The sequence below is a fragment of the Choloepus didactylus genome, chromosome 21 (assembly GCF_015220235.1).
Source record: "Choloepus didactylus isolate mChoDid1 chromosome 21, mChoDid1.pri, whole genome shotgun sequence".
Lineage (NCBI taxonomy): Eukaryota > Metazoa > Chordata > Mammalia > Pilosa > Megalonychidae > Choloepus > Choloepus didactylus.
The window spans coordinates 17,134,547-17,151,158 of NC_051327.1; the positions used below are offsets into that span (position 1 = coordinate 17,134,547).

At 52.0% G+C, this 16,612-nt stretch overlaps 1 protein-coding gene across 3 annotated transcripts in view; it reads right to left on the minus strand.

Annotated features, from left to right (window-relative positions):
* HIP1 (huntingtin interacting protein 1) overlaps window positions 1–16,612 on the minus strand; it is a 155,737-nt gene that overhangs the window by 82,840 nt on the left and 56,285 nt on the right. The window contains exon 1 of one of the 3 annotated variants that reach the window (XM_037815467.1): window positions 3,077–3,488. The exons of the other annotated variants lie outside the window; for them this stretch is intronic. Within the exon in view, the coding sequence (XP_037671395.1) occupies window positions 3,077–3,094 (18 nt within the window). The 5' untranslated portion in view covers window positions 3,095–3,488. Of the gene's footprint in view, window positions 1–3,076; window positions 3,489–16,612 lie in introns of those variants that run through there. 3 annotated transcript variants of the gene reach the window in all.

The window sequence follows — 16,612 nt, forward strand, 5'->3', positions numbered from 1 at the left end:
GATCCTGGGCTTAACCTTTTCTGAACTCCAGTTTTCTTACCTGTAAAAGGGGCTAATTATTTCTGCCCTGCCTTCCTCACAGGGTTGTTGTGAGACCAGGTGTGAAAATACCTTGTAAACTGTAAAGCACTATACAAACATAAGTTGTTACACACACTGTACGTTCTTTTGTAAGAATGGATGGGGTTGACTCTGCTCCTAAAATTACGGCACTGTGCATTCTGTGTGTTCAGTGAAGGCAGACTCTATCATCCACCCCACAAAAGGCACTGGCACTTTGTGTGTGCCCAGCTAAGCCAGCTCCCCCTCAGGCAGAGGTTATCTGATGTCATCAAAAATTCATCGGTCAGAGCAGCTGGTGAACCCACTGTCCCCAGTCATTTGTACCCTCATTCAGAAAGATAATGAGACCTGGGAGAATTGATCCCGAGAGCAGCCAATTGAAATACAGCCTGTGCCTGGCTCCTTGGACCAATCAAGAAAAAAGAGAGAGAGAGAGAGTGTTTGTGTGTGTGTGTGTCAGAGTTACCTGAGGGCCAGATGGGACTTGGAAATCATTACCATAATAGCCCCCCTGTACAGAGGATTTCCTATGCCAGGCCCTGTGCCTTGAAAAAATATTTGCAATCTTCACTAGGATCCTCAGGGCAGATATTATTAATCTCATTTTACAGATAAGGCTAAGAGATGAAATAGCAACTTGCTCAAAATCATGCTGGGAGGCAGGCGAACCATAGCCTGCTTTTTCTCATTCAGCGCCAAGCAAGGGAAATCCCTGAGCTGACGGTGGGCTGGCAAGAACGTGGCTGAAACCCTGGGTTTAGGGTCAACCCTGGAGCCAAAGGCCCCTAGAGTAAGGACTTCAAATCAGAGACGGGGATTTAACGGTCAGAAGAGAAAGCAACTTTGGCCTTTTGTGGGAACGGGAAGCAGGCGCCAACTCCCTGGGGTGGGTAAGGTTCCTCTTGCCAGTCCACGGCCTGTGCTCTTCATAAAGAGCTGAGGACAACTGTTTCTGGGCTGGGCACCGGGCTGCTCAAATGTTTAATTAGAATTTAATAGCACCTTTGTTTGGGGATATTTGTGTTCAAAATTCCCCAGAGGTTACCCAGAGCCAACAGACTAAGGTGGGAGCCCGTTGGCTGGCCTTCAAGGCCTTCCTGGTCTGGCCCTAGCAACAATCCCAACATTTCCTGATCCCAGACCCGTGTCCCAGCCAAATGCTCCCCGCCTCGCCCACCTAATGGGCTCGGCCCAGTTCTCCTGCAGCGACTCAGCAGGCACCGGCCCTCACCACTCTCAGCAGCGCCAACGCCACCAGCCCTCGGAAGCCAGCTCGGGTCCTCGTCTTCCTTCCAAACTCTGTGGTCCCGTCCCTCTCAGAGGCCCCGGCCCCTGGAGCTGAGGCGCACCCATCAGGGCCTGCATCTCTCTGGACCCCTCACCTGGAGGCTAAGGGCCCTGGGAAGGAGGGAGGCCATAACTTACGTTTCTTTGCATCCTTCATGCAGCACTTGCTAAAGAAACAACAGGAATTAAATAAATGCTGTTGATTTGATGAGGGGACAGAGGGAGATTGGTGGTGGTGTCAGAGATGACCTAGGTTTCCATGGTCCTCATGGGTCAGGCTTTGGAAGGTGCCAGAGGGGAGCTCGGGTGTGATCTGGTTCAGCCAGCCAGCAGGCTAGAGCAGCAAGGCCCCTTCCACCTCCAGAGCCCAGACAGGTGACCCTCTGGTCTGGTTGACCCCATTAGGAAAGGGCCCAGCTCCCGCTCGGTTTTCTGAGGCACAGTTGTAATTGTCACCCAAGAAAGCGAGCAGCATGGCACAGCACCGGACAGGGTGTGGTGGCCTGGCCTTCCTGTACTGTCCAACTGTGGCCAGGCACGTGTCATCACAGTTAGCAGCCTGAAGATGGGAGCCAATGTGGGCCCCAGCCCCCAGCCCCCAACTCCAGGGGCAGCACTTGGTCAGCTGAGACTGGTCTCCTGCCAAGGAGCAGACCACTCTCATCTACACCTGCCCCATCCCTAACCCCAGGCAGGATACCAAAAGCCAGCCAGGCACAACCAGAGCTCACCTGCCCTTGGCCATGGAGATGGCCGCCTCAAAAGGCACCCTTGGGGGAAAGCCAGCCCAATTCTGTACAAAATGAACTGAAATGTCAACACCTTCTCATCCCTAAGGTAGAGACCCAGACCCCTCCCCACCTCCCCAACCCACCCCAACCCAGCTCCTTTCCTCTGAAGCCATTAGGCACCAGCCCTTGTGGGGATCTCTCCAGCTAACACACAGGCCCTTTAGAGTTACAAAGCTGGGGGTGAGGGGGCTGGGCCCTGGTCTAAAGCTCAAGGGCACCCTTAAATCTCCATTCAGAGTGGAGTTCCCCAGGTCTCCCAGTGCTCCCTGAGATCCCACCACCACCCCCTTCGAAGTCCTCCAAATCACATCCTGCCACCTGCTGAGAGCTGCTCCTCTGCATCAATCAATGAACAATTTATTCAACTCCTGCGGTGTTCCTGGGGGCCAGCTAACACCCGTCCAGGGAAGCCCTTCTCTGAGATGGAGAGTCAGATGCTTAAGAGGCCGAGTGAAGATGGTGAGTCTAGAAATCTCTCCATTTCTCCCAAGGATTCATCACTTACCAGATGGTTGAATCACCTGTGCCCCCCTGCCCTACAGATCTTCCCATCCATCTCAGTCAAGGGTTAGGAGGAGCCCCCTTGCCCGCAGCCCTCCCTTCCCTCTACCAGGCTCGTTCCCCGTTTGGGGAGGCGAGCCCAGGAGCCGTCTCCCTGGAGCGCAGGCAGATCTCCCCGGCAGCCCGGGCGGCAAAGCGGAGGGAAACCGGGAGCCCCATCCCGGTCCGCCCCCGGGATCCCCGTCCGCCTGCCGCCTCCGGGATCCTGGCCCGGCTCCCTCTTCCAGCACGCCAGGAGTTGGGGCCAACAGACAGGATCAACAATCCAGAAACTTTCAATGGATCAAGCCGACCGGGAGGAAGAGAGAAGGGGAGACCGCGCGCGGGGGTGCGGTAGGGGGTGTTCCATGGCAGAGCCCCTGCCCCTCACTTACCATTTTGCTCACATCCATGACCGAGGCTGCAGAGCACCTCCCCCTCGAGATCCCTGATCCCCCAAATGCCGCTCCCGGCTAATTCAGCTCCGATGGTGCCATGCTGCGGGGCGGGAGGCCGGCAGGGCCCCGCGGACCGGGCAAGGCGGCGGCGGCGGCACGGAGGCTGGACCCGGGAAAGGCAGGGCGGGGGAGGGGAGGGGAGGGGGCGCCGAGCCGCAGCGCGCGCCCGGGGCGGGGGAGGCGCGGCCCCTGCGGGCGAGGAGATCCCGAAACCAGCTGGCCGAGCCCGGGGCGCCGCCGCCGCGGTCGGAGGGGCGCGGGAGCGCCGCGGGAAAAAACCCACAGACAGCCTCGGGAGGCCGGAGCCCGCGGTCCCCGGGCGCACGCCCGGGGTGTGATTTGAATAACAAAAGGTCGCTTCTCCCGCAGCCCTGGCGGCCGGGAGCGCCGATCCCGGGCGAGAGGCCGCCGAGCCCGCCAGGAAGTGTGTGTGTGTGTGTGTGTATGTGTGTATGTGTGTGTGTGCGCGCGCGCGCGTGTGTGCTGGGGGTGGTGGGATCAGTGGGACTCAGGAAGTGAGCGGGGGAGGCCGTCTGAAAAGGAGGAGGGGGGCGCAGCGAGCAGACATTCCAGTGGGGGCAGGGGGTCCGCCCGGCCCCTCCCCACTTGGCTTCGCTGGACAAAGGGGGAATTCAGAGCCAGCTGCGTGCCTCCGGTGGCCAATCAGAAGGGGATGCCCCAATGGGTCTGGGGTCTCCAAACAGATGGGCAAATGGAAGGAAGTGGACAGGTATCCAGCCACCAGCCGAGCGGAGCCAGCCCTTCCCGGAGTGAGGGAAATAGGCTGCATGGCTTCTAAATTATGTCTCCCCTGAGCTCAAAGCGCCTTTCTTTCAAGCCAAATCCCAGCATCTTCCATTCCTTACTCAGTGCCTAGTGTGTCCTGCAGAAACGGGAGGCAAACAGTCCCCTCTACAGAAGCCCCTGGTGGCAGGGAAAGGGCTAGGGGTGCTCTTTTGGGGCAAGATTTCCAGAAAAGCCTGGACATCCCAGCCAGGCCGTCTCAAATAATCAGATGTGCAGTGAGGTTTTAGAGCAGCCGAGTCAGCAGGGATTTAGGGTCCACTTAGACCAACCCCCACTTCCCACGAATGAGGAAAGTGAGGCCCAGAGAAGGGGAGTGATTTGTGCTAGGTCCCACCCCTGGGAGAGACAGAGGGCAGCCCAAGCAGCTTTTAAAATCCTCTCAAATGAACAGGTGATGGGGCTCAGCTCCGGGGGGGGGGGGGGGGGGGAGGGGGGACCGGCCCTCTGAACCCACATGAACCTCATGTTGGGGGAGAAGGCCACACCCCCCACCCCCCACCCCCCGTGGCCAGAGGGCCTCCGTGCCCCTCCCCTCCCAACCTGAGTTCTCTAGGAAACGGGGACTGTTTCTCTGCCTGCCCCCTAGGAGGGTGTGAGAATACCACGAAACAAAGGAGGGGAAAGTGGAAGTACAGGAATGTAAGGGGATTTCCCTGTGGTGGCTATTGTCATTCCCAGCTTGGTGGAGTCCAGTCAAGGGTCCCTCAGCTAGTGTGGACGGCAGACTGACTTGTCCCCCGGCCGTCTCCACCCCCCACCCCACCCCCAAGGCTGCCTGCTCTTCAAGTGGAGCTCTAGCCAAGGGGTGCCCCAGCCAAGGAAGTCCTCTGGCATGACACCCCAGAGACAGCAGGGCTGATGAACCAGCAGTCATCCAGTGCTGACATGAGTTGTGGACTATTTGCTGCTTGATTAAATGATGGATAGATCTTACATGTTTAAAAAATTTTATGAACCTTCAGCCAGGGGCCCCCAGTCAGGGTCTCCCAAAGGATCTTGGCACCTTAGCTGGCAAAGCCTGTTTTCTCATCTCCAAAAATGAAGAGAGTGACACATGGTGGTGTGGGTCAAATGAAAGTACTTTCCCAAAACCTGCCTGTAGTAGGCTGAATAATGGCCCCCAGTTTGTAATTCTTGTTGTTTGTAAATGTTACCTTATATGGCAAAGACTTTGCGGATATGAGTCAGTTAAGTATCTTGAGATGGGACATGACCCTGGATTACCCAGGGAGGCCCTCGGCAATCACAGTTATCCTTACTGGAGGGAGTCTTGACAAGCCAAGAAGAGCTATGGCAACATGCAACAGAGGCAGAGCTTGGAGTGAGATGGCTACAAGCCAAGGGATGCTGACAGCCACCACGAGCTGCTAGAAAGAGACAAGGAACCGCTTCTCCTCTAGAGCCTCCAGAGAGGGAGATGCCCTGCTGACCCCCTCGTTTCAGCCCAGTGATACTGGTTTTGTTGCACATCCAGCCCCTACAACTGTGAGAGAGTAAATTCATGTTGTTTAAGCCACCAAGTTTGTGGTTGTTTCAGCGGCCGATGGAAACTAAGACACTGCCCAAAGGTCAGTGAGAGCTAGTGTCCTGGCTCCAGATAGGGGCCCACGCTCTGTAGGACTTCCCGGCCCAGGAGCTGCCCCTGTGCCAGCAGAAAGAGAGGCCAGCCAGCTGCTCCATTTAGGGGGTCACCCTGCCAGCAGCTCCCAGCAAATGGGTAAGTACCTACACGCAGGCAGGTACACGCATACGTGCGCACGTGCGTGCACACCTACAAACACAAGAAGCAAGACAGCTTCTTTAGAAAGGTTGGGCTTCTCTGTCTTGGCTACCCCCCCCCCCATCACCTAGACATCTTTGGTGCCATCTTGGGCAGACAGGTTCAGACTTCCAGAAGAGGAGAGAGGAGGGCCTGCCTGGGCATTCCACATTCCCGAGGGGAAGCATCCAGTAGTGTCAGGCCATTAAGGGAAGACATTTCTAGCTGAGCTGCTGTAGTGAGAAGCGATTTGAAACAAGCACCATCACCGTGAGGCTTTTGGCCACCTGGCCCAAGCAGTGGGTGCCTCTTTTGAATCAACTGGAGAGAAAGAGGAAGAGCACATCCAGAGACAATACTGTGGTCCTCAGACTGCTGCTCTGTTCCTCCTCCAACAGTTCCAGACCAAGACGGCCAGCTGTCTCTTGGACGTCTCCATCGGAGAGAGCACAGCCTCACAGGCGCCTCATATTCAACAAGTCCAAAGCCAAACTTTTCTCCTCCGTTTCCACGATCTGCTACTACTTCTACATTTTCTATCACAGTTAATGAGCAGTTCTATCTCCACATAGTTGAGAAGCTAGAAACTTCCAAGTCAGTCTTAATTTCTCCGCTGATAACCCCTCCACCCAACCCTGTCAAATGAGGTTCCACATCCAGGCAATTCTTTCGTGTAAAGAGTCTGTAGCTCCTGATACCGACTGCTCTGCCCCAGCCAAAACTTCCAACAACAGCCTCCCAACTGGCCTCTCTGCCCCCAGTCTCATCCTACCCAACTCATCTCCACATATCTGTTTCTCCTCCCCTGGCCTGTCCCCAAAGAAAAAAACACTGACATGGTTTGCTCATCAATCAAGATCTGTAACAATTTGGCCTCATCTCCCTCCATTCTAGTCTACCTTCTCCCATCCTCCCAGGCCTCCCACCCATCAATGAAGTCCTGCCCCCCCAAACTGCTCACCTGTGCTCAAGAAGTTCCTGGAATTTCCCTCCTACTTCCTCAGCTTGGAAAAGACTTTTTCAACATTCAGGATGCATCTCAGATTGTCACCTTCTCTGTGAAGCCGTCCCTGACCCATCCTTACATACCCGACCACCCAGGAGTCCTTTTCCACACCCCTAGCCAGACCTCAGGTACGGCCTGCATCACCCTGGGATGGGAGGGTCTGTGCCCAGGGCTCTCCCCTTCCTCCTGGCCAGTGAGCTCCCGCAGGCAGAGGCTTGTTCTCACAGGCCTTTGAGGCCTTAGCACCCTGACCATTACTTGGTCCCCAGGACTCTCTTCAGCCTGCATTCCATCTCCACACCACTGCTCCATGTACACTAAAAAGTGCGGAATGGCTCCAGGAGGCCTCTGTGCTGAAGGTGCAGAGGAGGCATCCTGGTGGATGCTGACACCTACTGGTGAAGCACGATTCTGCAGCCTAGCTCTACCAGCCCTGTTGCTGAGCCTCCCTGGCAGACTCTGGAGGGCCTAAGAGAGGACTGGGCAGGTGTGAATCCCAGTAATTCCCAGTAATGAGGTCTAAACTGACAAATATGCCCTACCGAGAGGGCCTTCTGTAATGCATGTCACTCTGCTACTACGAACAATAAGCTTATGCAGAGGGCTATAAAATTTACAAACTGCTTTTTCTTTCATTAGCTCATTCAACCCTTAAAAATTGGGTAAGGCAGATGGAATAAATATTATTATTATTATTCCTATGTTGCAGGTGAGGGAACTGAGAGGGAGGTATTGTATTACAGTATAGAAGGAATAGAAGTGAAACCTGGGGAAGGCACTGGGATAGGAGGTGAGGTCCAGAGGTTCTTTAGCTTTGCCTTTAGTATTTTAATTTGTTATAAAGCGTATGTAATGATATATTATTACTTGTATAACAACAATGAATATTAAACAAGAGAAGAAAGCATGATCTCTGGAGTCAGACCTCAAGTTGAATTCTGGCTCCACTACTTTCTAGATAGTGAGGCAAGTTCCTTAGACTCTCTGAATTTGAGTGTCCTTCCCTGAAAAATAAGGATAACATGCATTTACAGCTCCCAGGGTTGATGCAAGAATTAAGCAAAACAATGTATGAAAAGCACCCACATAGTGGGAGGCTAAAATTCACTCAATGGTTAGTTCCTGAAAAGTTCAAGATGATTAAAAAAAAAAGCTTAAATCAAAATTAATTTTCCCATAAAAAGATAAAGAGCTGACGATAAGAGTATCTTTTTTTTTGCTATCAGATTTTAAATAAATAGGTGTTACAGGAAGGTAAAAAAAAAGAAACTGAAGCCACTGACCATGCCCAGCTGAGCTGCACAGGAAGGACATGTGCCGACAACCGCTAGATGAGGAATTCCTAATCTTCTCCCTATGGGAACTCCTGCAAACAGAGCCCTGGCCAGGGAGAGTGGGATCCGAGCACGGCCCGTCATCCTGGCGGCTCCGTCACAGAGGATTCACAGGTGGCTTTCCCTGGGCAGAACATGGCCTTTCTTAATGAGTCCGCAGACCTTCACTTTGACTCCAATAGGAAAAGCCTTCCATCCGCTGCTCGCAAAACAGAGTTCCTAGACCCTGAGCAGATCTCAGAACACCTGAAAGGTATGGCATATGCGGCAACTGGGAAGGTGGGTGATGCTGGGGAGGGGCAGCTTGTGTCATGCTGTGAATAAAAACAACAGATGACAACAGATATCATCTGTTTACTGAGAATTTCCTATGTGCCAGGGACCATTGCAAGCACTTTACAAATATTTCTTTTAGTCCCCACAGCAACCCTAGAAGGTAAGTGCTATTATTCTCCCTATTTCACAGAAAAGGAAATGGAGGCCCAGAGAGGGTAAGTAACTTGCACAGAGCGCCACAGATAATAAGCAGTGGAGCCAGGGTTGAACACAGGCAGTCCCTTCCAGAGCCTGCACTCATGGCCACACTCTGGGTTCATACCAAGTGGTGCTATACAGTCTGCATTGCCCTGCCATGGAAACCTGCCCTCTCCAGGGTTAGCAGGCAGTTTAAACAATGTTATTAGGAGTATGCATTTTTATTTATGGGGTTAATTTTCTTCACTCTAAAAACCTGTGAGTTATCCCCCTTTCAGATAGAGAAGTGATTTGCCCAAAGTCCCAGAGCCAGACACTGGGAATTGTGGTTCAAATGCTGGGTCTGCTAATCAGCCTCTTGGACTTGAACCCCATCTCCTCCCACTGCACTGTGCTGCTGTGTTATGGGCTCATCTGCTGTGGGTTTGCAAGGATGGGCTCTAGCAACGGATGCCCTCAAATTGTTTAAACATCTCCCCCAAACATAGTTTTCATCATAAAACACTATACCAACTGTGATGGTTAGGTTCATGTGTCAACTTGGCCAAGTGATGGTATCCAGGTGTCCGGTCAGGCAAGCACTGGCCTAACCATTACTGCAAGGACATTTGTGGCTGGTTAATAAACCAGAAGGCTGGTTTATTAAATCATCAGTCAGTTGACTGCACCTGTGACTGATTACATCAACGAAGGGCGTGTCTTCCGCAATGAGAGAATTCAATCAGCTAGATTTACTCTGATCAGTTGAAGACTTTAAGGAAGAGAGAGCGAGGCCCTTCACTTTTTCTTCGGCTAGCCAGCGAAGCGTTTCCTGAGGAGATCATCAAACACTTTCACTGGAGTTGCCAGTTTGCGGCCTGCCCTACGGAATTTGGACTCGTGCATCCCCACAGTTGCGTGAGACAATTTTATAAAATCTTATATTTACAGATATTTCTTGTTGATTCTGTTTCCCAAGAGAACCCTAACTAATACAGCTTGTTACCAGAAGTGGTTCTTGAGAAACAGAATCTTAAAATGGGCTTCTACAATTGGTTTTCTACTCTGATTAGATTCAGAGGCACCAATTACTCCATTTCCAATAATCAAGATGGCACTGACAGTCCCTGGTGTGAGTTGGCAATGGAGATATGCAAAATTTCACCATTCGATTCTCCTAATCATATTCTTGTACGAAGCAAAGCTCTGGGTGACAGTGTTTCTGACACCTTTAGTCAAAGAGTTAAGAGAGTTTTGGAGAGTTAAGTGGTATAATGATGTTGGTTGGTTGCTCTTAGATACACTGGATAAAGTTATAAAAGAAAGGGATGAGCTAAAGGCTTCAAATTTGAAACTTAAGCACTGTATGACAGATGTAAAAGTTTCTATGTGTGCCCTGAAAGAAAATCTTATTTCCTGTGGCCACAGACTTGAGATTTCTGAAAAACAGACCCAGAGTCTCAATGTGAGAGTAGCAGATTTACAAGATAAACTAAAATCTCAACCTCGCAGGGTGTCTGCTGTTAAAGTAAAGGCATTGATTGGAAAAGATGGGGTCCTGAAACTTGGGGTGGGGACATATGTATTAATAATAACGGCAGTGAGGATATTGGAACCCTGGATTCTGCTGAGTCTTTGCTAGATATACCTGTAATGGTCTGTCCTGAGGAAACAGCCCCCCCACCTCCAGTCTGCCCTGAGGAAACAGCTTCCCAACCTCTAGTCTGCCCTAAGGAGCCTGCCATCCAATCTCCACCTAAAGAGATTAACCCTTCAGTGCCTGCTAAACCTGTAATTACCTCCCCTGAGGAAGCAGCCCTCACTCCTGTGTCTGGAGGGATTAATCCTGTTTCACCAGATGAAACAGCAATGGAATGTCCTGGGGTAAATGGCTTGAGGGATAGATACATCTAACGCTTTTCATGACCCACTCCCACCACCAGTCTTTTCTTCAAGACCTATAACTAAAGTCCCAGCAGGCCCCGAAGGGTGAGGTACAAAGTATTAGCCATGAGGAAGTACACTATACTCCAAAAGAACTGTATGAATTTTCCAATTTCTACAGACAGAAATCAGGGGAATATGTGTGGGAGTGGATATTAAGGGTGTGGGATAATGGTGAAAGGAATATAAAGTTGGATCAGGCTGAATTTATTGATATGGGCCCACTAAGCAAAGATTCTGCATTCAGTGTTGTAGCTCGAGGGGCTAGAAAGGGCGTTAACAGCTTGTTTGGGTGGTTGGCTAAGACATGGATCAAAAGGTGGCAATACTTTGCAGGGCTGGGGGAGTGTTCTCCAGGGGGCTGTGTATGCTCTGAATCAGCGTCCACTCTATGGTGCTGTTTCTCCCATAGCCAGGATTCACGGGTTCAGGGATCAAAGGGTGGAAATAGAAGTGGCACCCTCACTATCACTCCTAGTGATACACTAGGAAAAAATTTGCTTCCTGTCCCTGCAACTTTAAGCTCTGCTGGTCTACAAGTCTTAGTTGCAAAAGGAGGAGTGCTTCCACCAGGAGACACAACAATAATGCCAGTGAACTGGAAGTTAAGACTGCCACCTGGCCACTTTGGGCTTCTTGTGCCTCTGAATCAACAGGCAAGAAGGGGATTACTGTACTGGCTGGGGTGATTAATCCTGACTATCAAGAGGAAATAGCACTGCAACTACACAATGGAGGTAAAGAAGAGTTTTCCTGGAATATGGGAGATCCCGTAGGGCATCTCTTAGTACTACCATGCCCGGTGATTAAAGTCAATGGAAAACTGCAACAACCCAATCCAGGCAGAACTACCAATGGCCAAGAAACTTGAGGAATACAGGTGAAGGGCTTGCTGGGGGTAAATGGAACATGGAATGGGTAGTGGAAGAAGGTCGTGATAAATGTCAACTACAACCATGTGACCAGTTACAGAAACAAGGACTATGACAGCATGAATATTTCCTCATTTTGTTATGAGGATGTTTGTATTTGTCCGTAAAGCAAATATCTGTTTTCTTCTCTAGCTTATTCCCTTATCATAAGCTGTATTGTTCATTTCATAGTATTTAAGTTAAAGGAAATCAAGTTTAAGAGTCAATGTTACCCAAGGACTTGCACCCTATTCTGGAGAGATTTACTGTGTTTCTGGTTGTATGCAGGACAGCTGAGTACTGTTAGGTGAAATTTATGTCTGTTATTGTGCTCTACTTAGAGATAAAGTATGCTGTAAGGTGATGTGTATAACTGCCAAGTTGACAAGGGGTGGACTGTGATGATTAGGTTCATATGTCAACTTGGCCAGGTCATGGTATCCAGGTGTCTGGTCAAACAAGCACTGTCCTGTTACTGCAAGGACATTTGTGGCTGGTTACTAAACCAGAAGGCTAGTTTATTAAATCATCAGTCAGCCAACCGCACCTGTGACTGATTACATCAATGAAGGGCATGTCTTCCGCAATGAGAGAATTCAATCAGCCTCATTTAATCCAATCAATTGTAGACTTTTAAGGAAGAGCAAGGGAGGACCTTCACTTCTTCGGCTAGCCAGCAAAGTGTTTCCTGAGGAGTTCATCAAACACCTTTATCGGAGTTGCCAGTTCGCTGCCTGCCCGACAGAATTTGGACTCGTGCATCCCCACAGTTGCATCAAACACTTTTATAACATCTTATATTTACAGATATCTCTTGTTGATACCGTTTCCCTAGAGAACCCTAACTAATACACCAACCTATATTTTAGAGATGCCTGTCCTTGTCCCAGCTATCCAAAGTTCTGAAATGAAGTTAAAATAAATATTGACTGTAAAACATGAGGAAGAAAGAAAATTATTGCGACTTAGGCAGGAACCTGTAAACAGTGAACGAGAGGGTAGGGCATGGCTGAGAAAACCCCATAGCCAAAGGTGCATGAGATGAAGCCAAAGACAGTCAGAGAATGCAGACTGGAGAAAGTGCTAGAAAGGAGAGTGAATTGCCAGGTGGGGACTAAAATCTTCCCTCCTACCCTGATTCTCTGGATTGCACATGGGTTTGGCTTCTATCTCAACATTCCCTTAGCCAACAGCTTTCTGATCGAACCACTGCCAAGTCTTTCTCTTGTCCTCCTGGAGCACCTCTTATATGAAATCTTAGGCATTTGCTTTCATTATGCAAAATTCATTTTATAGGAACTTCTCGGCAATATCCAGGTGCCGGTAACATGGTAACAAAATGTGAAGCTGAGAAACTCAGGGGAGCCCCAGGCCAGCAAGGGCAGCTGGTGGCACATGGGTTCCAAACCCCAGATGGGTCTGCTGAGCCTGGAATCTGTGGATGCATACTCTGAAGCAGGGCTCAGCTTTCAGAGGTGCTACATCTGCCCCCAGAAGCTTCACCCTTCTCTGTCCCGCAGGGACAGATCATCAGCAGCTAACTTATCTAATCAGAGTCCTGAACCGACGCCAGTGCCACAGGTGCTGGGCCTGCAGGAACTCTGGATTCCCTGTCGATGGGCTAGGAGCTCTCCTCCTAGCCTGGGCCAGCCACCCATGTTTTGATGCTCATAAGACAGACCAAATAGGGGCATGGGTGGATGGAGGCAATGTCCACAAAGTCCACCATTAGGACATTACAGTCACATGTGCAGCCTGTGCCCTGCATGGGGCAGGAGGCACGGCCGGTCTGACTCTGGGCCTGTCCCTCCCAACACCGAGCACAGATCTGTCCATGTCCCCACAAGGCCTCAGAGCAGCCGCTTTGTAAAGACTTCGTCATTGGGATAGAAACACAATGGTCTACGTTGTTGAGCCGGCACTGACCCTACCAAACATCTGTGCAGTGCTTTGCAGATTACAGGGTAGCCACGAGCCAGGAAAGCACCTGCAAGGTGCCAGGCCCCAGACCAGGTGCTCTGCCTGCACTGTCTAATCCTCCTGGTGGCCTGTGAGGTAGGGACTGGCAGGACTCATCCTATAGGCGTGGACACCGAGCTACAGAGAGGACAGTGACTTGCCCAAGGTACCTGAGACAGTCACTGCTGCATCTCGTCTGCCTGCACGTTCCTTGGAGTTCCCCCTTGTGCCAGTATGAATGTATTATGTCCCCCAAAATGCCATTATCTTTGATGCAATCTTGTGTGGGCAGATGTACTAGTGTTGATTAGATTGTAATTCTTTGGTTGTTTCCATGGAGATGTGACCCACCCAACTGTAGGTGATAACTCTGATTAGATAATTTCCATGGAGTTGTGGCCCTGCCCATTCATCGTGGGCCTTGATGAGTTTACTGGAGCACTATATAAGCTCAGACAGAAGGAGAAAGCTTGCTACAGCCAAGAGAGACACTTTGAAGAACGCACAGGAGCTGAGAGAGGAGCTGCAGCTTACGGAGACATTTTGGAGAGTCCTTCGAAAGCAGACTTTTGCTCCTGAGAAGCTAAGAGAGGACAAAACACCCCAAGAGCAACACTTTGGAAAATGCCATTTTGAAACACAACCTGGGAGCAAGCAGACACCAGCCACGTGCCTTCCCAGCTAACAGAGGTTTTCCGGATGCCAATGGCCTTTCTCCAGTGACAATACCCTTTCTTGATGCTTTGCCTTGGACACTTTATGGCCTTAAGACTGGAACTCTGTAAGGAAATAACCCCCTTTTTATAAAAGCCAATCCATTTCTGGTGTTTTGCAAAAGGGCAGCTCTAGCAAACCGGAACACCCCTCTAGGCATGGCCCATCTTTCCCGGTGATACACTCAGATGCAGCCAGGGCTCAGATCACTTTCTACAACAGCTGTCAGCCTTTTAGAAGTGAGGCCACTGGGAGCCTCCGTCAGCTGGCACGTGTCTGACCCAGGACCCTCTATGGGCACCATCCGGGAAGTTACAGCTGCCTCTTGGGAACCCTGGGAGTTGCTGTATAAATGAGTAATGCGATGAGGCCTGGAGAGCCACTTAGTGACGGGAAAGGTTGAGTGCTCTGTAGTCATTGGGGTCCCCCAGGACCAAGGTCTGCCCAGAGGACCAGCCTGGGAGCACAGGAGTGCAGAACTGCATACGGTGCCCGGAAATGGACCTCCTGGTCAGGAATGAGGGCTGGAAGGAAGGGCCAAGAGGGCCAAGTGTCCCTCTCGCTCTGGCATTGATGGCGAGCGAGGGCGTGCCCATACGACAACCTTGGTTTTCTCATCTGTGGACACTGAAATCTAGAATTCCATTTCTAGTCCTGAGTACCAGGGGCTGCCTTTGGGACTACAGCACCTGCAGCCGCTGAGCCAAGCCAGAAATGTGCTTACCTTCAGAGGACAGGATCCACATATAGGGGAAACAGTTTCAGATCAAGAGAAAACCAGAGTTCTCTGGCCATCCACGGGGATGGGCCGGGACGGGCGGTGTGGGGCCACCACCAGCCCCTGCTGGCCGTGGTGGGCAGCTGGCTCCTCTGCCTAGACAGGGCCTTCCCCAGGGCCACGACTGCGGGAGGTGCCTACACCCTGCACACTGCCACCTCGCTCCCGAGCTGACCCTGGGGGTGGCAGCGAGTGGGCAGCGGCCTGGGCAGCAGGGACAGAGAGAAGTGGCAGTGAGAGGCCCAGGTGTTGAGGGGAGTGAGCCACTTGGGTGCTGGGCAGGAAGCGGGTCCCCTTACAGAGCTAGAGGGAGTTACGGTGAGGAAAGGAATTGAAGCAAGAATGCTTGGCCTCGTGTGTGAAGGCAACAGAAGCCGCTGCAGGCCACTGTGTGGAAAGGGATCCGACAGAGCCAGCCAGATGTGAACTTGGTCGCCTCCGAGGCCAAGCGGACCGAGCACAGAGGCTGGGCGGGGGGGGGGGGGGGGGGGGGGGGGGGGCCCTGGGAAGAGGCTGCACTGGGGATTCACGCAGTGGAGGGAGGGCAGAGTGGATGGCCCCTGTGTCCCATCCAGGGGTGGCAGCACCTGTAGATTCTTCCGGCCCCAGCAGCTGGCAGTGATGCCTGGGAGGCTGCAGAGAGGAGCAGGCTGGAAGGGTCACAGCGTCAAGAAGGGAATGAGGGGAAGGTTGAGACCCTCTGTAGGGACAAAGGGGTGCAGAGGCAGCCTGACTGTACGCTGGGAGGAGCGTCACCGTGGAGAGCAAGCAGGAAGAATCTGGCCAGGGGCCCGTCTCCCAGGCAGCTGGGACAGGTCGGCCCAGACACCCAGATTCGGGAGCCTGTGTCACGGGTGCTAGGGTGGACCACTTGGGGGGCTCTCTTGGTCCAGGATGAGAACCAGGCCAGGCCTGGTGAAGGCAGGCGAGCTCTCAGGAGGCCACTTTGGAGGCTGTGGGTGAAAAGGAGCTTCCATTTTTAATCTCCTTCAGATCATAAGGACACTTTTCAAATGGATTCTTTCCCTTCAGCATTTATAAGGGACACTTTTCAAAGAAGTCACAGACAAGCACTTCTGCAGATGCTCCCGGCCCCTGGAGTGTGGCCTAGATCAGCGGTGATGGCAGAGGCGGCACTGTGTGTTCTCTACTGAGCACCAGCTTTGCAGGACACAACGCCGGGCGTGGCGATGCCACCCCCACCTCTGAACCTGAGAAATCAGATGTTAAGGAGCAGGGTGGAGGGCAGCGGAAAACCGGGGCTGCTACTGCTCGGGGTGACCCTCCACCACAGCTGCATGCTGCCCTCGCCCCAGGGGTTCTGAGGAACTGGTCTGGGCACAGCCCGGGCACCAGAAGCTCCCCAGGAGATTCTGATGTGCAGCCAAGCCTGGCAACGACCCATGGGAGCCAAGGCTCAGGACTCCACCCCACCCCGCCCCGGCCTTGGCTGGCATTGCCCTTTCCACTTCTATGCTGGGAATTTCCTAGCTTCCACCTAGAATTTTCCATCCTTTGACCTTAGCGATTTAAAAAAAGGCTTGATGTAAGCAGGGACCTCTGACCTTTGCCCTTGGCAAATGTTTTTTTCCCTCTTCCCACTGCCATTCCCCACATATTAAACAGGGGTGTCCACGGGCCCTTCCTGCACGTTTGGCGTCAGGGGCAAATAGAGATTCCAAGCATAGCTGAGCCATACGGAAGCATCTAGCCCACCCCAGAGAACCTAGATGCATTCTACAAGATCGACCCCTCTGAGAAGGAAATGGGCCAAGGCTTAGGTGCTGCTTTTAGCTGATGGGTTCTGG